This window comes from Balaenoptera ricei, chromosome 19, assembly GCF_028023285.1.
Source record: "Balaenoptera ricei isolate mBalRic1 chromosome 19, mBalRic1.hap2, whole genome shotgun sequence".
Taxonomy (NCBI): Eukaryota; Metazoa; Chordata; class Mammalia; order Artiodactyla; family Balaenopteridae; genus Balaenoptera; species Balaenoptera ricei.
In genome coordinates this window covers 444,768-468,475 of record NC_082657.1, presented here as the reverse complement: position 1 = coordinate 468,475, position 23,708 = coordinate 444,768, and the positions used below count along the sequence as shown (strand labels likewise).

Here is a 23,708-nt window from a genome sequence, read left to right as displayed (position 1 = left end):
CCACAACTACTGAGCCTGCACCCTAGAGTCCGTGAGCCACAACTACTGAAGCCCGCGCACCTAGAGCCCATGCTCTGCAACAAGAGAAGCCACCGCAATGAGAAGTCTCCACGCCACAATGAAGAGTAGCCCGCACTGGCCACAACTAGAGGAAGCCCGCATGCAGCAAGGAAGACCCAATGCAGCCAAAAATAAATAAATAAAAATTAATTAATTAATTAAATTTTTTTTAAAGGTAAAGGGAGGAGGAGTCCAGGATACATTACTTGGAACAAGTAGGGTATTTTATGAACTGGGTTGTCACCAATAGTATAATAACTAGCACAAGTCAGCTAGACTTGAAGTTACCTTATGCTTTCAAATCCTAGGATTAACTCATCTTCTCCAGCGAAGAGTCCAAGAGTCACTAAGGTCAACACTATGGGATTCTGAGTCCCCCCAGAAGGACGTCAAGATGCTTCTCTACTGCTGGTGACCATGCAGAAGCTCCCCGTTCCACAGCTTTTCTTTGCCACCAGTTCACCATTCAGCATTCAATTTCTCACATCCTTGGAATTTAACGTTAGACGTCTGCTCGTTTTTCTTTTAAGAAAAATATGTAAAACATAGTAAACTCGTAAGAGATTCAATGAAACCCTGTGAACACACTCCTAAGCAAAAAAAAAAAAAAAAAAAAAAAAGAACATCAACCACAGGCTGAAACACCTGTGTTTCCCTCGCCAATAGAAAACCCCCTTCCTCCAGAGGCAGCCACTATCCTGAATGAGATGTGGATCACTCCATACATTTCCTGAAACTTTACATGCCCGTATTCGAGAGCAATACAAAGCATGTTTTGCATTCATATAAATGCATAAGATTTCATCTGCAACGTGCATTTTTTGCTCCATATATTTATCATTGAAAGATTTATCCTTTCAGTGTTTTTTTTTTCCATGTGGCATGTGGGATCTTAGTTCCCCAACTAGGGAATTGAACCCGGCCCCCTGCAGTGGAAGCATGGAGTCCTAATGCATTATTTAAAAACTGCATTATTTATTTTTTTTGCATTATTTTTAAAGTTTTTTTTTTTTTTTGACATGGACCATTTTTTAAAAGTCTTTATTGAATTAGTTACAATATTGCTTCTGTTTTATGTTTTGGTTTTTTGGCCATGAGGCATGTGGGATCTTAGCTCCATAACCAGGGATCAAACCTGCACCCCCCTGCACTGCAATGCAAAGTCTTAACCACTTGACAGCCAGGGAAGTCCCAACAATTGCCTTTTTATATGCTTGTAATGAACAACTGGAAATTGAAAATAGTAAAAATACCATTTACCACAACATCAAAAAATATGAAATACTTAGGGATAAATGTGACAAAAGATGTGAAGAATTCGTACATTGAAAACAAAATATTGCTGACAGAAATTAAAGAAGACCTAAACAAATAGAGAAATATACTTGTTTATATGTTAGAGGACTCAATATTGTTAGGATGTCAATTATCTTCAATTGATCTATAGATTCAATGCATTTCCAATCAAAATCCCAGCACGAGTTTTTGTAGACATGGAATCATATGAAAATGCAAAGACCTAGAATAATAAAAACAACTCAGAAATGAAGAAAATTGGAGAGTTAGCACTGTCTGATCTCAAAAATTATTATAAAGTACATAATCGAAACAGCATGGTATTGGTATAAACAGATACATCAATGAAACAGAATATATAGTTCAGAAATAAGCCCATACATCTATGGATAACTGATTTTTTACAAAGGCACAGAAGGCAACACAGTGGGAAAAGGATAGCCTTTGCAACAAGTAGTACTGGAACAACAGAATATCTATCTTTATATTTTTTTAAAAAAAGAACTTTGATCCTTAACTCACACCGTGTACAAAAATTAAATAAAAGTGGATCAACAATAAGAACCCAATTTTTGAAAAAAGGGTAAAATATTTTCATGAAAGAAAATAGGCAAATGACAAACAAGCACTTGAAAAGATGTTCAACATCAATAGTAATTAGAGAAATATAAATTAAAACCACAATGAGTGGCTTCCCTGGTGGCGCAGTGGTTAAGAATGCAGGGGACACAGGTTCAATCCCTGGTCTGGGAAAATCCTACGTGCCATGGAGCAACTAAGCCCATGCACCACAGCTACTGAGCCTGCGCTCTAGAGCCCGCGAGCCACAACTACTGAGCCCACGTGCCACAACTACTGAAGCCCATGCACCTAGAGCCCATGCTCTGCAACAAGAGTAGCCACTGCAATGAGAAGCCCATGTACCACAATGAAGAGTAGCCCCCGCTCACCAAAATTAGAGAAAGCCCACGTGCAGCAACAAAGACCCAACACAGCCAAAAATAAATAAATAAAATAAATAAATTTATTTAAAAAAAACACACAACGAGAATCCAATATACATCTACTGGAGTTGCAAAAATCAAAAAGAATGACCATACCAAATATTGATGGGGATGTGGAGGAACTGGAACTCTCATACTTTGCTGATGGGAATGTAAAATGATATAACCACTTTGAAAAACAAAATGACAGTTTCTTAAAATGCTGAACTTACACCTACTGTATGATCCAGATATTTTAATCCTATTTATCCAAAAGGAAATATATGTCCATACAAAGACTTGTACACTATACTAGTGTTCATAGCAGCTTTATTTGTAATAGCCCCAAACTGGAAACAACCCAAATGTCCACCAACAAATGACTGGATAAACAAATTGTGGTAGATCCATAAAATGGAATACTAGTCAGCAGTAAAATGGAATGACCTATTGATACATGCAACAACATGGATGGATCTCAAAATAATTATGCTAAGAAGCCAGTTCCCCCTCCCAAAAAAAAGAGTATGCAACATATCATTCCATTTATATACAAGTCTAGAAAATTCAAGCTAATCTATAGTAACCGAAAGCAGACCTGTGGTCATTTGGGAACAGAGGAATGGGGAAGGGTGTGGAGAGGTAGGAGGAGGGACTTCAAGGGGCATGAAGAAACGTGCGAGGGTGATGGTCATATTCATTTTCTTGATTGTGGTGATGGTTTTACAGATTTAAACGTCAAAATTGGAACTTCCCTGGAGGTCCAGTGGTTAAGACTCAGCGCTTCCACTGCAGGGGGCATGGGTTCAATCCCTGATAGGGGAACTAAGATCCCACAAGCCGCATGGCGTGGCCAAAAGAATAAAAAATAATTTTTTAAGAAAAGGTCAAGGGGAAAAAAAAAGTCAAGTGGACTTCCCTGGTGGTCCAGTGGTAAAGAATCCGCCTTCCAATGCAGGGGACGCAGGATCGACCCCTGGTCGGGGAACTAAGATCCCACGTGCTGCAGGGCAACTAAGCCTGTGCGCCTCAACTAGAGAAGCCCGCGCGCCCCAACAAAGGATCCTGCATGCCGCAGTGAAGATCCCACGTGCCGCAACTAAGACAGGATGCAGCCAAAAATAAAATATTTTTTAAAAAGGTCAAAATTTATGAAATTGTACACTTTAAAATACGTGCAGTTTATTTTTATTTATTTTTTTGGCTGCGTTGGGTCTTCGTTGCTGCACTCTGGCTTTCTCTAGTTGCGGTGAGCGGGGGATAGTCTTCATTGAGGTGCGCGGGTTTCTCACTGTGGTGGCTTCTCTTGTTGCGAAGCACAGGCTCTAGGCACAAGGGCTTCAGTAGTTGTGGCACACGGGCTCAGTATTTGCGGCACACACGCCCTGGAGCGCATGAGCTTAGTAGTTGTGGCTCACAGGCTCTCGAGCACAGGCTCAGTAGTTGTGGCACACAGGCTTAGTTGCTCCGCAGCATGTGGGATCTTCTAGGACCAGGGATTGAGCCCGTATCCCCTGAATTGGCAGGTAGATTCTTAACCACTGCACCACCAGGGAAGTCCATGTGCAGTTTATTATGTGTCAATTATACTGCAGTAAGCTGATTAGAAAGTCTTTTAGGAGAAAATACAAGATACTATTTTTAAGACCCAAACGTAGTTGGGATTTTGAACTGAAGACATAAAACACAAACAATGAAAAAAAAAAGACATTTTTTTAAATCCTTTTCTTCAAAAGACACCATAAACAAAGTAAAAGATAGGACTCCATGCTTCCACTGCATGCACAGCTTGCGGGATCCCAGTTCCCCCACCAGGGATTGAACCCAGGCCACGGCAGTGAAAACACCAAATCCTAACCACCAGACCACAAGGGAACTCCCTGCAATTAATTTTTTTGAGTACTTAGGATTTTTGTTATTTCAACTGTTTAAAAAACAACAAAAACAAAATGGAAAAAGATCTTTCCAAAATGATTGGCTATTTACCTAAGGAAATTATTCTCACATAAAATCTCTAGAAGAACATCATTAACAACAAGAAAAAGTTACTGTGGCCAATAACACTGAAAATGTTCCTCTTTTTATAGCAAAACCCAGGCCATGGCAGTGACAGTGCTGAACCCTAACCACTAGACCACCAGGGAGCTCCCTGCAATTTTTTTAAAAAATATTTATTTTTATATTTATTTATTTGGCTGCACTGGGTCTTAGTTGTGGCATGCTGGATCTTCGTTGCCACGTGCCAGATCTTTAGTTGCGGCATGTGGGCTATGTTAGTTGCAGCATGCGGGATCTACTTCCCTGACCAGGGATCGAACCTGGGCCCCCTACATTGGGAGTGCAGAGTCTTAACCACTGGACCACCAGGGATTTTTGAATATTGATCTTGTATCCTGCAATCCTGCTCTACACACTTGCTAGTCCTAATAGTTTTTTTTTTTGATTCCATCAGATTTTTTACATTGAAGATCATTTAATCTGTAAATAACAACAGATTTTACTTCTTCCATTCCAATACGGATTCCTTTTATTCCATTTTCTTGCCAATTGCCTTAGCTAGAACCTCCATTACAATGTTGAATAGAAGTGGTGAGATCAGACATCCTTGTTTTGTTCTCATCTTAGGGGTAAAGCATTCCGTTTTTTTCTATTGAGTGTGATATTACCTGTAGGTTTTTGTAGATGCCTTTTATCAGGTTGAGGCAAGGGACATGAAAGAACTTGCTAGGGTAATGGAAATGTTCTGTGTCTTGATATGCATTTGTCAAAAATGATTCAATGGTGCATCTAAGATATGAGCACTTCACTGTTCTGGGTACACAGCAAAATTCTAGGCCAAGGGGATTCTCAGGATGAGAAAATTACTTTTGTACTTGGAGTTCTTCCTGCCCCAAGTTTGGGGCTCTGTTCCACCCGCTCACTGTTGTCCAGGGCTCTGCTGCTCTCTCCTTCTTTGTTCAGAGTTGCTCTAGCCAATTTTGAGGCTACCTGCACCCAGACCAGTTGTTTGTCCCCAGCGTGCTCACCTGTGAAGGGGTCACCTCCTTGAAATGCATCAAGGCTTCCTTGCTCCTAACCCCTCTTTGGTAGTGTACCACAGGAGAGTATAATTTTTAAACTTTGTTTTACTCATTGTTACATTGGGAGCTATGGTTGTTCATGCACTCCTACGTGTTCATTGGAAACAAGTTCGATGTTGTCATTTTCTTTAAAGCTACCTCTGTGATTAAAATGTAGTCAGGGGGAGAATCACAGGTGAGGGCCCCAGTAAGCTGTTAAGGATCTGAATCTTAAATTCTGGATAAAATGGGAAGACACAGGAACTTTCTCCACAGAGGCTGGCATGACAGGAGTTACGTTTCAGCAGGAATTCTACCTGCTGTTTGAAGAAGAAACAGGTAAACAAATCTTTGCAAACTCTGATAAATGGTGTGATGAAGGATCAGCTAGGTCTGGTTGGTCATGAATGTCCTTTCTAAAGTGATGTTTAAGCCCAGACCAGAAGGATGGGTCTCAGCTTCCCAAAGGTTATGCTGGGTGGACTGTGGTTCCAGATGGAGGGAAAAACGTTTGCAGGCACCTTGACAAGATTCCAGGAACCAGAACAGGGCCAGTGCAAGCCAAGCAGGGTGAACACCTGGGACAGTGCTATGGTGGGAGCATTCAGAGGCAGGCAGAAACCAGACACAGGCTGAGAAAGTTACTTATTCTGGGAACTGTGCTGAATAAGTAAGCTGCATGTGTATCAAATGGTACACATTCACTGTAAACAAAATCGCTTAGGAAAAGGTAGAGCAAACATTGCTTAAAAGTCCCATCACCCATAGATAATGAATGTCAACATGTGGGTGACATTCTTCCACAGAGTTCCCCTGAGATTTATGGTTTCACAGAGTTGGGATCATCCAGGTTGTTATGAACCTAATTTTGTCTCCCAACAATATGCCATTTAATTTCTGCACCATAGTTACTTAAACATTCTCCTATTGGTGAGCATTTCTTAGTTTGCTGTTACAAACCGTGCTATAACAAAGGTCCTATGCCCATGTGCGTTCATAACTGGGCAGTTATTTCCACGGGTGAGACTGCTGAATCAACTCATGAGCATACTTTACATATGGACACTACTAACCTGACCACCCTATAAAGAGGGTGCACCCATATAACCATCCATGGGTGCTGAATAATAGGGTCCATTTCCCTACTAGTTTTGCCTACATCCAACACAGTCTTTTAAAATCCTTGCCAGTCTTTACCTGTCAGTTAGTCTCCTGGGACTGAATTTTCTGCAGTCTAAACAGAACTTCCTTACTAGGATTTTTGTATTAAATGAGGTTACTTAGACTGAATGCTTGGGATACTGCCTACCTCATAACAGGTGCCCAAGTATATACTTTTATCATTTTTATTTATATCTCTTTGATTACTGATGAGCTCATACACTTTTCCATGTATTTATTGTCCATATGTGCTCCTTTTGTGAACTGCCTGCTCATACATAAGGACTGGTGAGCAACCTTGCCTTGGTCCTTCCTGAATGGAACAGGAACGGCTCTAGGTCAGGGATTGGCAAAGCTTTTCTGGCATTTTGGCTTTTCAGGCCATGCGACCTCTTTCACAGCTACTCTACCTCATAAAGCAGCTACCGACAACATGGAAATGAGTGGGTACATGCTATGTTCCAACAAAACTTTACTTACAAAAACACATGGGCCAGATTTGGCCTGTGGGCCCTAGTTTGCCAACCTCAGCTCTAGTGCCACCATTAAGCCTGATATCACCATATTATAAAAATACATTTTCTGTTACCAGGGTTTTTTTCCCCTGAAATAATAAATATTAAATTTTATCAGCTTCTTTTTCATGAATCATTGAGATGACTTGTTTTTCTCCACTGCTTGATTAAAATGGAGCATGGTAGTTGTATATTTCCTAATGCAAAGTACCCGTTTACTGCAGTGGTTGTTCTTAAATCCAGGTATACTCACTGTAATGTCTGATCTGGAACTTTTGCATTAATATTCCTGAGAGATATTGGCCTTTTTCTTTCTTTGAGCTTTGACAGACTGGTATCACAAAAGAGGTAGCATTCAACTTTCTATATGTTCTGGAATAGTTGTATATCAAAGAGTTTTCTATTTCTTGAAGGTGGAAATAATTCAGTGGTAAAATAGCTTGGGCTTGAAATTTTGTGGAGTAATTCCCTGAGAACTTTTTCAATTTATTCTGAAATGTTTAGTGTATTAGGTTTTCTGTGTCTTCTTCAGTCAATATTATGTTTTCCTAGAAAACTGTCTTTTTCATCTAAGTTTATCAGGTGTGTTAACACAAAAATGTACAAATCTTATGATATAATTTTCTCTATGTTTATTTCCCTTTTCATTCCCAATGGTGCAAATCTGTGTGTTATTTTTCTTGACCGTGTTAGTTTGGAATTTATAGTTTGTTTTTCTCAGAATCATCTTTTACCATGTATTTTCTCCTTTTATCACTATTACATCCTTGTTTCTGCCTTGATTAGAAATATTTTTTTTCTAATTTCTTGTGTTTAGCACTAAATTTATTTCCATTTCTTCTTGTTTTTGCTACTTTAGTGCACCCATTTCTAATGATTCAGACTGACATTTGAACTTCTTTCTCCTCCTTGTATTTTTATTTGTTGTAAAACTGTACCAATTTTTAGAGAAACATAAAAAGGCACGGTATTCCCAGACTCTTATTAAATTAGCTATGTTCATTTCTGTTTTCTTCTAAGCCCTTGTCCAGATGCACACATAGGACAACACAGCCACAACAATTCTGCACTTCTCAGTACACATTACAGGTGCTTTCCATATTTCTACACAGAGTTCATAATAACAGTTTATGGTGACTTCCTGAAACAAATTAGAAGTACCCTAACTTTCTAGCATTGGAGAACAAAGAAGTAAATAATAGCACTCTGGCTCTTTGAAATAGTACATTCAGTCTTTGAGTCAAATATCATCAACCTATTCTGACTTCTCAGCAACGGTCTTTCCCACACTGGTTGACTGTATTAACTAGTATTATTGAAGGGAGTTTTGATTTTACTAATTATTTTTCATTGGCAATTTACCCAGGTATCAAATACCACCCAGTCTCAGCCCTTCTCTGGAAATGGTTAAAAAAGACAAAATCTACATATACTTGTATAGCTTTTGTGAATTAAAGTGCAATGTGTAATTTCCTCCCCCTCATATGAGTTCTTTGGTGCCCAATAAAGTTAGAACCTTGATCGAAAGCTTTCCCACACTGATGATATTCATACGGTTTCTCTCCAGTGTGTGCTCTCTTATGTTGAGTGAAGGATAAATGAAAACTGTAAGTCTTCCCACATTCATTACATTTGTAGGGTTTCTCTCCAGTATGTGTTCTCTTGTGCACATTAAGATTACACCGTCCACTGAAGGATTTTCTACATTCATCACATTTATAGGGATTCTCTCTAGTATGAGTTCTCTGATGTACATTAAGGTGAGAATTTTGGCTAGAAGATTTTCCACATTTATTACATTTATAAGGTTTCTCACCAGTGTGAATTCTCTGGTGCAAAATGAGGTGAACACTCTGCCAGAAAGATTTCCCACATTCATTACATTCATAGGCTTTTTCTCTACTGAGATTTCTTAGATGATAAGAAAGAGATGAAAGCTTCTTAAAGGCTTTCCAACATTCATTACATTCATAGGATTTCTCCTTACTATGAGTTCTCATGAACTGAGAGAGGTGTGACCTATGGGTAAAGAAATCCCCACTTTCCTTATATCTGTAACATTTTTCTCCAGTATTAATTATCTCATGTGTAGAAAAGTATATGCTCTGGTTGGTATATTTACCGTGCTCATTCAACTTACACAATTTTTCCAGGACTTTTCCACATGGATTGCCTTTACAAGGTTTCTTTTCTACCAAGATTTCCTGATGATTCTGTAAAACAAAATTATACTGTAAACTGTGAACTCCTGAGTCAGTTTGATGAAAATGTTCTTTGATAAGAAATCTCTGTGAAGAAACAAAGTCGGAATTGAAGCTGCATTTCCCCACAACTTCAGCATTTTCCCAATCCCCATCCGGGGTCACTAGTTGCCCTTGTTCATATTCCACTGGCCCCACACTAACACTGTACCTCTTCTGCTTTTCTGATTCATTCTCAGATTTCCAGTCATCTGCTACGGTAGAACGCCAGGAATCACCCATTGTGTATCTTTCCAGGTTCATGCTGCTGGGTAATCCGTCACCAGAAATGGCCTCTGTTGATGGTGACTCTTGGCTTTTAGGTCTGTTCTTCCATGCTGGAAGGAAATGAAAAACAGGTGCTTGGGAAAAAACTCCTAGAGTGAGAATGATGAGATAAAAGCAACAAGATGTGCACAATACAAGTAGATGTTTTTAAATATCAACTAAGGGAACAGATGGAACTTTGAGAAGAGAACCCACAAAATGTACACACAGAACAAGAGGAATCCACAGGAAGACTAATCAGCTAAAAAAGTCATCAGCAAAACAGGGGGAGAAGACACATTAGGGGAAACATCATGGAATAAGCAGACATCCCAAACATAAAATATTCTGAACAGCCACCCCTCTTTAATGCTTAGATATCTCCAAATTCTGATCCATCTCCCTAGTTAGGTCCATTCCTCCTGTAACTGACGTCATATTAACCTTCCTAACAAACAAGTTTCACAATGTCAAGAGAATACCTCTTTAGACCCAGTCCTCCCGAGCACTCAGAATCAGGGTCAAACTACCACAGCTCTCCTTGTTCCTTTTTCTGCTGGGTTTCTTTAGTTCTCCCTGTAAGTGACCATTTCCCCCATTAACACACAGTTCCTGTCTGTTTGAGGACCTGCTTTTGATCCCCAAGGTCTCAGGTGACAGCAACCCCTCCCTTTCTTCTCATCATTCAGGTCACAACTCCCAGGTCACCTCCTCTAAGAGACCCTCTCTGACCTCCCCTCCTATACGGGTTCCTCCTCATTTTCCAGCTCACTGTCCTGTTTTATCTGCTGCTCAGCACTGGTTAGCGCTGTTTAACATCACCTTGTTCTTTTGGTCCTTTATTGTCTGCTCTTCCCCAGACACCAGCACAACACTGGTAGCTCTGTGGGTGCCTGGGACATGTCTGTGAGGTGGACAGAGTGTACACAATTGTGCTCCTGCCAGGTGGGGAGGCCCTACATTCCTGTCCACAGGGAGGAGGCTATGGAACTGACTGTGAGGAGGGCTTTGCAAAGTCAAGCAGAGCAAAGGAGGGGACCCAGAAACCTGCAGTGGGTTTCTCCATGAGTCCTTAGCTGGACCCTAACTGCAAATGTATCGGAAAAGGCTCTCAAAGACCTGGCAAAGAACAGCTGCTAGGGTTCTGAGCAGAGGTTTCAGGAGTTACACAGTGTTGGGAGGCATAAGAGTTCTGACCCAGCTTGGGCAAAAGAACTTCAGTAAGCACCCAAGGCATTCAGCTGAAACCCCAGAAAGCTACATCCCAGAAGGAAAGACCATGCCCAAGAATAAGGGCTACATCCAAGGATTAAGCAAAATCAAAGTAACTCTACCTTAATCAATACTAAACCAAGCCTCATCAGGATTAGGGTGATTTGTAATTATTTAACCACCTACCAAAACAAAATTCACACTCTTTAGTAGAAGATAACAATCTATAGTCCCTACAATGTATCATCCACAGTGTCCAGTATACAAAAAAATGACTAGAATCAGGAAATATAAGAATCAGGAAAATGTGACACATAATCAAGAAAAAAACTCAACAAAAATAGATATCCCAAACATTAGAAGTAGCAGGAAAAGATTTTAAAATAACTATTATAAACATGATAAATAATTTCATGGGAAAAAAAGAAGAAAAGAACCAAAAAAATTATAGAACTAAATAAAAATATAATATCTGACGTAAACCATGAATGCACTTAACGGCAGACTGGACACAGTAGAAGAAAGGATTGTGAACTAAGGCAGGTAAGTGGAAACTTTATGATGATACAAAGGAAGAGAAAAGAATGTAAAAACAGAGCACCTAACACAGGATTAACGTGTAACGTGTAACGTGTAATGTTACAGCAGAGAGATAGAAAGCAGCAGAAGGCATATTTGAAGAGAAGTGGGAGAGAGTTTTCCTAGATTGATTACAGGCACCATCCTATAGATCCAACAAGCTCAGCAAACTCCAAACAGAATCATTTCAAAGAAGACCTCACCTAAAACATCACAATCTGTTGAAAACCAAATAAAAAGTAAAAATCTTAAAAGTAATCAGAAGAAAACAACAGATTATATTAATGGAACAACAAGAAGAAAAACAGCTGACTTCCCACAAAAAACAATGGAAACAAGGAAACAAAAGACAAACATCTTTAAAGCTGAAAGAAAAAACCTAAAATTTTATATCCAAGAAAAAAATCCTTCCAAAATGAAGGCTTAATAAAGACATTTTTAGGCTCGCGTGCGCATACACACACACACACAAAGTGGAGAGAATTTTTCACCATCTGAGCATATCACAAGAAATACTACAGCATGTTTTGTTGTTGTTTTTACATAGAGTAGTTTATTCCCTATCACTCTACAGTCATAAGAAATGATATAACAATAAAACTGAAAGGTAACTAACATAATCCTGATGATGAAACTCAATAACAAAGCAGGTACCTGAAACTGAACATCGTTTAACAAAATGGAGGAAAAGCCACGAGCTGATGTTGTCTTTTAACCCTTGACCCTCTATCTTTTCACTACTGCATTCAGCCAATATTCCTTAATAGTACTGGCTTCTATCAACTGCCTGCATAATCTGGGTTTTAGAAGATTACATGTCTAACTAGAAGCCTCTCCCCTTCCACCATTATCCTTCATAACAGCAGGAGTATAGGTATGTACATTTATTTCCTGGCAAATGTTCTATCCCTAAGGTCTGAAATTTATAACATTAGCTTTTAAATTTTATCATTATCTTTCAAAAACTATTCTTCTGGTTGTTAAATCAATTATCATCGATGTTAATTTTTTATCTACAGGTTATTTCTGTTGCTAATACTCTATGGTGATAGTAAAGCAACCTCAGAACTCTAGCATAAGGTTACCCTCTGAGAGTTAATCTAGTAAAATTAACAAATAATGACTGAGACTCATCATCTGTATAAATAAGCAAAGTGTCAATTATTGTAAATGTCTGCCTCAATCTCAACCAGGGTAACGGCAGTCTGATCTTGGGGAGAAATTACTGATACATGATGTTAAGTAAGAAAGCTAGAACCAAATCAGTACAAGAAAGATCATAATAACAGAATTAACTTGGATGGTGGTATTTGCAAAGCACTCAAATCTGGCATGTTACATCTGTTAGATATGTAACCTGATATATAACAAATATCTACTGAGTTAAGTAATCTGAACTGAGAATAAAGAAGCCAGATATGGTGATAATGTAGTCCTTACCATAATAGATGTTTACTGTTCAAGGGCAACAACCTGCAGAGAAAATCTTATGATTCTGACGTTTGACATCATATATTTTAGCATGTCATTACATACTTCAATGTATGCTAAATACAGCTAGTAAAGTCATTCTAAATGACAGTCTCTGGGGGAAAGATATACATGAAAACCAGATTTCCATTTTACCCCCTCCCCACTTAATTTCCATTTTTTTAATGTAACTTTTTTGTTGAGCTCGTATTAAACACTTACCAAAACAGAATCAAAAAAGTGAAAGGTCACAGGCAGTGTGGGTTTAAACTTTAAAGCACCGAACTCAGAGACACAGGAACTGAACCATCAGTTCTAATCTCATTAACTTTTTCCCTGTAGATGCTCTCTGCTCCCTTAAAAACAGTTCATGAACTGCACCTCCCTCCCAGAGAGAAGTGAGACACATGTGGGAGCCTCATCCAGGCTGGAATGACAGAAGAAGCAGCCAAGACTTTAGAATGATGACAGACTCATCTGAAATCTCCTCCGGGTACAGCATGTTTTTTAGCCTGAAAGGAAACCATCAAAGATAGAAGCCTGGATCTGCAGAAAGGAATGAAGAGCAACCCCAAAACTAATTAACTAGGAAAAAAATATTGTACAAAATTACTTTTAAATTCCTTTAAAATGCTGGTGACCGTATAATGCAAGAATAACAACAATGCATAATGGACTTATATAATATGTAAAAGTGATATATACGACAACAGGGAAAACTGCAATTATACTAATATATAAGTTCTTACATTAAGTGGCATAATATTAATTCCAGATAGATTATTATAAGGTAAAATTTGTATTGTTAACCCTAGAGCAAATAAAACATACGATTATACAATATTACAAAGACATAAAGCTAAGAAGAAATAAAAGGAGATGAAATGGAATAAATACCCAATTAATCCAAAAGAAGGCAACATGGAAAAACAAAGGTACAAAGACCAGATGAGACAAACAGAATAACAACGTGGCAGACATAAACCCAAACATATCAGTAATTATATAATAAATACAAATTTACTGAACAAATTAAGAAATAAGACTGCCAAAATGGATTACAAACAAAACCCAATTAAATGCTGTTTACAAGAGACTCACTTTAACATTTCAACAGGTGAGTTGAAAGTAAAAATAAAGAAAAAGACAGGTGGGACTTCCCTAGTGGTCCAGTGGCTAAGGCTCTGTGCTCCCAATGCAGGGGGCCTGGGTTCGATCCCTGGTCAGGGAACTAGATCCCACATGCAATCTTCGCATGTGGCAATGAAGATCCTGTGTGTGGCAACTAAGACCCGGTGCAGCCAAGTAAATTAAATAAAAAATTTTTTTTAAAAAGTGTATGTTCAATAGGAAGACCAAACAATCTGCCATGTCATTAAGCCCAGTAACATAGCTTCAAAATACATGAAGCAAAAATTGGTAAAAAATATTCAGATACAAACTACTATGTATAAAATAGATAAGCAACAGGATATATTGCACAGCACAGGGAAATACAGTCATTGTTTTGTAATAACTTTAAATGGAATGTAATCTATAATACTGAATCACTATGTTGTACACCTGAAACTAATATAACATTGTAAGTCAACTATACTTCAATAAAAAAATAAAGTTATGCTAGCTTCATAAAAACTTTTTTTAAGTTTTCATCACAAGAGGGCATGAATATGGGTGATTTTGATGCAAACAATATCTTCAAGGCATTCTTTGGCGGTCCTGGGGGCTTCAGCTTTGAAGCATCTGGTCCAGAGAATTTCTTTTTTCAGTTTGGCTAATGAAAGGAAACCACCCGGAGCCCAGAAAATGCAGACTTGCTCAGTTTAACCTCGAATGTAGACACAGTTCACCTCCTCCCTTCATTATGATCCACGTACTTAGAGCAGTTTCATTTTCTCAGCTGGATACCCGGTGTCTGTGTGAGTGAGGTGAAGGAAAGGGAGCCAGCGCCGAAGACTGCGGGTAGGGGAGGGAGGTGGGGGGTGGACAGGGCAGCTTGTGAATTTTTGTTTTACTGTTTAACTTTATTTAAAAAAAAAAAAATTAAGAGAATAAAATGTTTTGACCCTTTCTGGCAAAAAAAAAAAAAAAGAAATAAAAAATTATAGCTATGTAGTGATAGATTTTAACTAAACTTATTGTGGTAAATATTTCAAAATATATACATAGATCAAATCATAATGTTGTACAGCTTAATGTAATACAATTTTACATGTCAATTATATCTCAATAAAACTAGAAAAAGAAAAAAGAATTGATTAAAAAAATATAAAGAAATCCAGTAATGGTTGGAGATTTTAACACTCTTCTGTCAGTAGCTGATGGAACAAGCAAACAAGAAAATCCATGAGAATAAAGTGTGCAACACAACTAAGCAACTCAACTTAATTGACATTTATCAAGCACTGTGCCTAACAAGAGCAGAATACACATTCACGGGCTTCCCTGGTGGCGCAGTGGTTGAGAATCTGCCTGCCAATGCAGGGGACACGGGTTCGAGCCCTGGTCTGGGAAGATCCCACATGCCGCAGAGCAACTGGGCCCGTGAGCCGCAACTACTGAGGCTGCGCGTCTGGAGCCTGTGCTCCGCAACAAGAGAGGCCGTGATAGTGAGAGGCCCGCGCATCGCGATGAAGAGTGGCCCCTGCTTGCCACAACTGGAGAAGGCCCTCGCACAGACAAAAAAAAAAAAAAAAAAGAATACACATTCACTAAAATAGATCATATGCTGTCTCATACAGACATTTCTCAATAAATTTAAAAGGACTGGATACATACAGAATATGTTATTTGACCACAATGGAATTAATCTGGCCATCAATAATAAAAATCTCCTCATATTTAGAAATTAAACAGTGTATTTTCCAGATCAAAGAAGAAATCAGTTTCATATATTCAAAGAACTGACCGCCAATGAAAATATAACATATGAAAATGTGCAGGATGCAGTTAAAATAGACTTAAAGGAAAATGTGTAGCTATAAATGCAAGCATCAGAAAGGAAGGATTAAAATTAATGACCCAGGGACTTCCTGGTCCAGTGGTAAAGAATCTGCCTTGCAATACAGGGGACACGGGTTCGATCCCTGTTCAGGAAACTAAGATCCCACATGCCACAAGGCTGCTAAGCCCACATGCCACAACTGCTGAACTCACACGCCTCAACTAGAGCCCACATGCCGCCAACTACAGAGCCCTGGAACATGTGTGCCACAACTAGAGAAGAGAAAACCCTCACGCCACAACTAGAGAGAAGCCCGAGTACCACAACGAAGAGCCCGGGCCACAAGGAAAGATCCCGCATGCCTCAACAAAGATCCCACGTGCCTCAACTAAGACCCGATGCAGCCAAAAATATATAAAATAGATAAATAAATAATAAATAAATCTTAAAAAAAAAAATTAATGACCTAAGCTTCTACCTCAAAAAGCCAGGGAAGAGGAAAGCAAATTAAACCAAGAAAAAGGAACAAAATAGACAAGTGGGGAAACCAACAAAACAAAGGTAAAAAGAATACAATCATGACAATACATGCATGTAGAGTATTTGATAAAATATAATGCCCATTCATGATAAAAACTCAGCAAACTAGGAATAGAGTGCCCTCAATCAGACTGCCCTCAATCAGATAAAGGGCATCAGATCACATTTAATGGTGAAATACTGAATGCTATTTCTTGGTATCATGAGCAAGGCAAGTATGTCCAATCTCACTTTTATTCAAGATTGTACTGGATAATCTAAAGTAACAGATATCATATAACAATGGTTGTCACCTCTGGGGGTACTAACTGGAGAGGGACATAAAGGAAATATATGGGGAGATGAAAATATTCTATGTGTGGATTAGAGTATGGGTTACATAAATACACAGTTCTAAAACTTTACCGGACTGTACTCTTTTTTTAATTTTTTTTTTAAATTTTTACTTATTTATGGCTGTGTTGGGTCTTAGTTTCTGTGCGAGGGCTTTCTCTAGTTGTGGCAAGCAGGGGCCACTCTTCATCGCGGTGCGCGGGCCTCTCACTATCGCCGCCTCTCTTGTTGCGGAGCACAGGCTCCAGACGCGCAGGCTCAGTAATTGTGGCTCACGGGCCCAGTTGCTCTGCGGCATGTGGGATCTTCCCAGACCAGGGCTCGAACCCGTGTCCCCTGCATTGGCAGGCAGATTCTCAACCACTGCGCCACCAGGGAAGCCCCTGGACTGTACTCTAAAGGACAGCATGTCTCACTGTTAAGTACCAGAGATCCTAGTCAGTATAGTTAACATTAAATAAGGAAAACATAAAGGCTGGAAAGGAAGAAGTAAAGCAATTTTTTTTTTTTTGTATATGACATGATTGTGTAAGAAATCCAAGGAAACTAACACATTTCTAGAACATGTAAATGATTTTAGCAAGTTCACAGTGATGAAATAAAATTTATATTTTAAGGCAGGACAAGAAAAAATTAAACATAAAATTCTCTGTGTTTGTTTGGGCCTTCTCCCTCCCTCCCTAATGTGCAGCGTGAATCTGCATTACACATTAACCAGAGCTCCTCAAAGATGGGAGTGCCTGCTCGACGGTTAAGATCAATTTTTTTCCCTTTCTTCTGACTCTAGCAACGTAACTTCTTAAAAGAACAGCATTCTTGGGACTTCCCTGGCGGTCCAGTGGTTAAGACTCCACACTTCAAATGCAGGAGGCACAGGTTCGATCTCTGGTTGGGGAACTAGGGTCTCACATGCCGCGCAGCGCAGCAAAGAAAAAAAAAAGAACAGCATTCTTTCCCAACTCTGTAGGGGTCATAGTGACTTGCTGCTCACTTTGTACGTGCTTACCTGGACTATCTTTGGAGAACTTTATATAAAATATAAGCTTTTTTTTTTTTTTAATATAAGCATTTTGATGTACCACCCTCCTACTCTCAATAGGAGGACTCCTACCACTATCAGGATTCATGCCTAAATGAATGATTATTCAAGAAATAACAAAAAACAATACTATTATCCTACCCACACTCATAGCTACCACAGCACCGCTCAACCTGTACTTCTACATACAACTCACGTACTCCACAGCACTGATCTTATTCCCCTCTACAAACAACATGAAGATAAAATGACAATTCAACTCTACAAAACAAATAATCCTTTTACCAACCATAATAGCAGTATCCACAATACTTCTACCTCTCACACCAATACTGTCAATCCTAGAATAGGAATTTAGGTTAAACCAGACCAAGAGCCTTCAAAGCCTTAAGCAAGTACAATTTACTTAATTCCTGCCTAATAAGGATTGTAAGACTATATCTTACATCAATTGAATGCAAATCAAACACTTTAATTAAGCTAAATCCTCACTAGATGGGAGGGATTCATCTCCCACGAACTTTTAGTTAACAGCTAAATACCCTAATCAACTGGCTTCAATCTACTTCTCCAGCCTCGAGAAAAAAAAGGTGGGAGAAGTCCAGGCAGGGTTGAAGCTGCTTCCTTGAATTTGCAATTCAAAATGATCAATTCACCACGGGACTCAGCAAAAAGAGGACTTAACCTCTGTCTTTAGATTTACAGTCTAATGCCTGCTCGGCCATTTTACCTATGTTCATAAATTGCTGATTATTCTCAACCAACCACAAAGACATTGGTACTTTATACTTACTATTTGACGCTTGAGCCGGAATGGTAGGCACTGGCCTAAGCTTATTAATTCGCGCTGAACTAGGCCAACCCAGAACACTGCTCGGAGATAACCAAATTTACAACGTGGTAGTAACGGCCCACGCATTTGTAATAATTTTCTTTATAGTTATACCCATTATAATTGGCGGGTTTGGAAACTGGCTAGTACCCCTAATAATTGGGGCGCCCAATATGGCTTTTCCCCGTATAAACAATATGAGTTTCTGATTACTCCCTCCATCTTTCCTATTATTACTAGCATCATCAATAGTTGAAGCCGGTGCGGGTACAGGTTGAATTGTATATCCACCCTTAGCTGGAAACTTAGCACACGCAGGAGCTTCAGTTGACCTTACTATTTTTTCTCTACATTTAGCTGGTGTATTCTCAATTCTTGGGGCTATTAATTTTATCACTACTATCATCAACATAAAACCACCCGCTATAACCCAGTACCAAACACCACTATTCGTATGATCAGTACTAATCACAGCAGTATTGCTTCTACTATCCTTACCTGTCCTAGCAGCCAGAATCACCATGCTATTAACTGATCGAAACCTGAAGACAACTTTCTTCGATCCTGCAGGAGGAGGAGACTCAACCTTATATCAACGTCTATTTTGATTCTTTGGACACCCTGAAGTATACATTTTAATCCCACCTGGATTTGGAATGACCTCACACATTGTAACCTACTACTCAGGTAAAAAAGAGCCTTTCGGGTATATGAGTAGGGTATGTGCTATAATATCAATCGGGTTCTTAGGGTTTATCATATGGGCCCATCAAATATTCACAGTAGGTACAGACGTTGATACGCCAGCATACTCTACATCAGCCACTATAATTATTGCTATTCCTACAGGGGTAAAAGTATTTAGCTGATTGGCAACACTCCATGGAGACAATATTAAATGGTCCCCGGCCATGAGGTGAGCCTTAGGTTTCATCTTCCTTTTCACAGTCGGCAGACTAACAGGTACTGTCCTAGCTAATTCATCATTAGACATTGTCTTTCATGATACCTACTATGTAGTCACACACTTTCACTATGTGCTCTCAATGGGAGCTGTTTTTGCTATCATAGGAGGATTTGTACACTGATTTCCACTACTCTCAGGATATCCACTCAACATGAGCAAAAATTCACTTCGTGATCATATTCGTGGGTGTCAACATAACCTTCTTCCCACAACATTTTCTAGGCTTATCTGGCATGCCTCGACGATACTCCGACTATCCAGACGCCTATACAACATGAAATACTATTTCATCAATAGGTTCATTCATCTCATTAACAGCGGTCATACTGATAGTCTTCATTATCTGAGAAGTATTCACATCCAAAGGAGAAGTATTAACAGTAGAACTTACTACTACAAATTTAGAGTGGTTAAATGGATGTCCTCCACCGTACCATACATTTGAATAGCCAACCTATGTTAATCTAAAGTAGCCAAGAAAGGAAGGAATTGAACCTTCTTTTATTGTTTCAAGCCAACATCACAGCCGCTATGTCTTTCTTCATGAACAAGGTATTAGTAAAATTTTACATAACTTTGTCGAAGTTAAGTCACAAGTGAAAATCTTGTATACTCTACGGCATATCCCTTCCAACTAGGTTTTCAAGACGTAAAATCACCCATGATAGAAGAATTGCTACATTTTCAAGACCACACACTGACAACTGTTTTCCTAATTAGCTCCTTAGTTTTCTATATTATTACACTAATACTTACAACTAAGCTAACACATACTAGCACAATAGATGCACAAGAAGTAGAAGCTATCTGGACTATCCTACCAGCTATTATCTTAATCTTAATTGCCCTGCCATCATTACGAATCCTTTATATAATAGATGAAATCAACAATCCATCTCTTACTGTAAAAACTATAGGCCACCAATGATACTGAAGCTATGAATATACTGACTACGAAGACCTAAATTTTGATTCCTATATAAACCCAACACCAGACCTAAAACCAGGAGAGTTACGACTGCTAGAAGTAGATAACCGAGTAGTTTTACCTATAGAGATAACAGTCCAAATACTAATCTCCTCCGAAGATGTATTACACTCATGGGCCGTACCCTCCTTAGGCCTAAAGACAGACGCAATCCCAGGGCACTTAAACCAAACAACCCTAATATCAACACGACCAGGCTTGTATTACGGACAGTGTTCAGAGATCTGTGGGTCAAACCATAGCTTCATGCAACTGTCCTTGAGCTAGTGCCCCTAAAATACTTTGAAAAATGATCCACGTCTATGCTATAAACTCATTAAGAAGGTAGATTAGCGTTAACCTTTTAAATTAAAGACTGAGAGCTAAAGTTCTCCTTGATAGCATGACACAACTAGATATATCAACAAGATTTACTACTATTTCATCTATATTTCTAACATTATTTATTATATTTCAACTAAAAATCTCAAAACACATCTACTACCCCAAGCCAAAATCAGCACTCACTGAAGTGCAAAAACAACCTGCCCCTTGAGAAACAGTATGAACGAAAATCTATTTGCCCCTTTCGTAACCCCAATAATAGGCCTCCCTGTAGTCGTTCTCATCATTATATTCCCAAGTATTTTATTTCCAACATCAAAAGGACTAATTAATAATTGCATAATTTCCCTTCAATGACTAATTCAACTCACATCAAAACAAATAATAGGTATCCATAATCATAAAGGACAAACCTGATCACTAATACTAATATCACTCGTTCTAGTTACTGGCTCAACCAATCTCCTCGGACTATTACCCCACTCATTTACCCCCACCACACAGCTCTCAATGAATGTGGGAATGGCCATCCCTCTATGAGCCGGTGCCATCATTACAGGTTTCCGGTGCCATCATTACAGGTTTCCGTAATAAAACAAAAGCATCCCTAGCCCACTTCTTACCACAAGTCACACCCACCCTCCTTATCCTTATGCTAGAAATTATCAAAACTATCAGCCTATTCATCCAACCAGTAGCACTGGCTGTACGACTAACAGCCAATATTACAGCAGGCCACTTACTAACACATCTAATCGAAGAGACAACCCTAGTGCTAATAAGCACCAGCACATTCACAGCTCTCATTACATTTATCATTCTCGCCCTACTCCCCATCCTCGAATTCGCTGTTGCTATAATTCAAGCCTATGTATTCACCCTCTTAGTAAGCTTATACCTGCATGGCAACACATAGGGACCCACCAAACCCACACATATCACATAGTAAATCCTAGTCCTTGATCCCTCACAGGAGCTCTTTCAGCACTTCTCATATGATTCCACTTCAACTCAATAGTTCTACTAATACTGGGCCTACTAACTAATATTCTAACAATATATCAATGATGACGAGACGTCATTCAAGAAAGCACTTTCCAAGGCCACCACACACCAACCATCCAAAAGGGACTCTGAGACGGAATAATCTTATTTATCGTATCAGAAGTCCTATTTTTTTTTTTTAAAGGCATTCAGAGATACTTTTTTTTTTTTAACTTTTTTGGGTTTTATTTATTTATTTATTTATTTATTTATGGCTGTGTTGGGTCTTCGTTTCTGTGCGAGGGCTTTCTCTAGTTGTGGCAAGTGGGGGCCACTCTTCATCGCGGTGCACGGGCCTCTCATTATCACGGCCTCTCTTGTTGCGGAGCACAGGCTCCAGACGCGCAGGCTCAGTAATTGTGGCTCACGGGCCCAGTTGCTCTGCGGCATGTGGGATCTTCCCAGACCAGGGCTCGAACCCGTGTCCCCTGCATTGGCAGGCAGATTCTCAACCACTGCGCCACCAGGGAAGCCCCCAGAAGTCCTATTTTTTACCAGCTTTTTTTGAGCCTTCTACCACTCAAGCCTCGCCCCTACCCCTGAATTAGGCGGGTGCTGGCCATCCCTAAGGCATTCACCCCTTAAACCCCCTAGAAGTACCACTCCTCAACACTTCTGTGCTATTGACCTCTGGCGTATCCATTACCTGAGCCCATCACCGCCATATAGAAGGAAATCGTAAGCACATACTTCAAGCCCTTCTTATTACAATCGCCCTCGGTGTTTATTTTATACTCCTACAAGCATCAGAGTATTACGAAGCCCCATTTACGATCTCAGATGGACTCTATGGATCAACTTTCTTCATAGCCACAGGATTCCACGGACCACATGTAATTATTGGGTCTACTTTCCTTATTGTTTGTTTCCTACGCCAATTAAAATTCCACTTCATATCCAACCACCACTTCGGCTTCGAAGCTGCTGCTTGATACTGACGTTTTGTAGATGTTGTATGACTCTTTATGTATCTATCTACTGATGAGGCTCATAGTCCTTTTAGCATTAATTAGTACAACTGACTTCCAATCAGATAGTTCAGGTGCACCCCGAAAAAGAGCAATAAACTTAATACTGAGCCTATTAACAAACACAATACTAGCCTCATTACTCGTACTTATCGCCTTCTGACTTCCTCAACTAAACACGCAGAAAAAACAAGCCCCTACGAATGCAGATTTGACCCTATAGGATCCGCCCGCCTACCCTTTTCCATAAAAACTTTCCTAGTAGCGATCACCTTCCTCCTTTTCGACCTAGACAACCTAAAAACAATACTTACCATAGCCCTACTTTTTTTTTTTTAAAGTTTTTTCCCTTTTTTTCAATTTTTATTTATTTATTTATTTATTTATGGCTGTGTTGGGTCTTCGTTTCTGTGCGAGGGCTTTCTCTAGTTGTGGCAAGCAGGGGCCACTCTTCATCGCGGTGCGCGGGCCTCTCACTATCGCGGCCTCTCTTGCTGCGGAGCACAGGCTCCAGACGCGCAGGCTCAGTAATTGTGGCTCACGGGCCCAGCTGCTCCGCGGTATGTGGGATCTTCCCAGACCAGGGCTCGAACCCGTGTCCCCTGCATTGGCAGGCAGATTCTCAACCACTGCGCCACCAGGGAAGCCCCCACCATAGCCCTACTTTTAATCTCATTATTAGCAGTTAGCCTGGCCTACGAATGAACTCAAAGGGGATTGGAATGAGCTGAATATGGTATTTAGTTTAAAATAAAACAAGTGATTTCGACTCATTAGATTATGGTTAAACTCATAATTACCCAGTGTCCTTAGTACATATAAATATTATCATAGCTTTCACTATATCCCTCATAGGGTCACTAATATATCGGTCCCACCTAATATCC

The 23,708-nt window shown here is 39.5% G+C and overlaps 2 protein-coding genes, 1 non-coding gene and 2 pseudogenes across 3 annotated transcripts in view; 2 read left to right on the top strand and 3 right to left on the bottom strand.

The window, feature by feature from the left end:
- Positions 1 to 368, bottom strand: part of ZNF606 (zinc finger protein 606) — a 30,456-nt gene extending 30,088 nt beyond the window's left edge. Inside the window, exon 1 of the mRNA XM_059903819.1 lies at positions 349 to 368. The gene's annotated coding sequence lies outside the window, so the exon portion shown is untranslated. The remainder of the gene's footprint in view (positions 1 to 348) is intronic.
- Positions 369 to 4,636: 4,268 nt separating this feature from the next.
- TRNAG-CCC (transfer RNA glycine (anticodon CCC)) lies at positions 4,637 to 4,709 on the bottom strand. Its single transcript has one exon. It is a non-coding gene; the product is annotated as a tRNA-Gly (tRNA).
- A 3,816-nt stretch (positions 4,710 to 8,525) lies between these two features.
- LOC132353879 (zinc finger protein OZF-like) lies at positions 8,526 to 19,200 on the bottom strand. Its single transcript, XM_059905376.1, has 3 exons — positions 19,176 to 19,200; positions 19,029 to 19,094; positions 8,526 to 9,652 (listed from the first exon to the last, which is right to left on the bottom strand). Exons 1-3 carry the CDS (start codon positions 19,198 to 19,200, stop codon positions 8,526 to 8,528), a joined length of 1,218 nt encoding a protein of 405 aa, XP_059761359.1.
- Positions 19,201 to 19,441: 241 nt separating this feature from the next.
- LOC132353878 (cytochrome c oxidase subunit 2-like) lies at positions 19,442 to 20,778 on the top strand (annotated as a pseudogene).
- Positions 20,779 to 21,028: 250 nt separating this feature from the next.
- LOC132353013 (ATP synthase subunit a-like) lies at positions 21,029 to 21,725 on the top strand (annotated as a pseudogene).
- The last annotated feature ends 1,983 nt before the right edge of the window (positions 21,726 to 23,708 follow it).

Excerpts from the sequence above, each read along its gene's own strand:
- LOC132353879 (XM_059905376.1), bottom strand. The coding sequence starts at position 19,200 with ATGTGTGAGGTCATTCCAAATCCAG. Across the intron at positions 19,095-19,175 it reads TGAGGTCATTCCAAATCCAG|GATCGAAGAAAGTTGTCTTC; the intron begins GTGGGATTAAAA and ends CTCCTCCTGCAG. Across the intron at positions 9,653-19,028 it reads GATTCTGGCTGCTAGGACAG|CATGGAAGAACAGACCTAAA; the intron begins GTAAGGATAGTA and ends ATTTCCTTCCAG.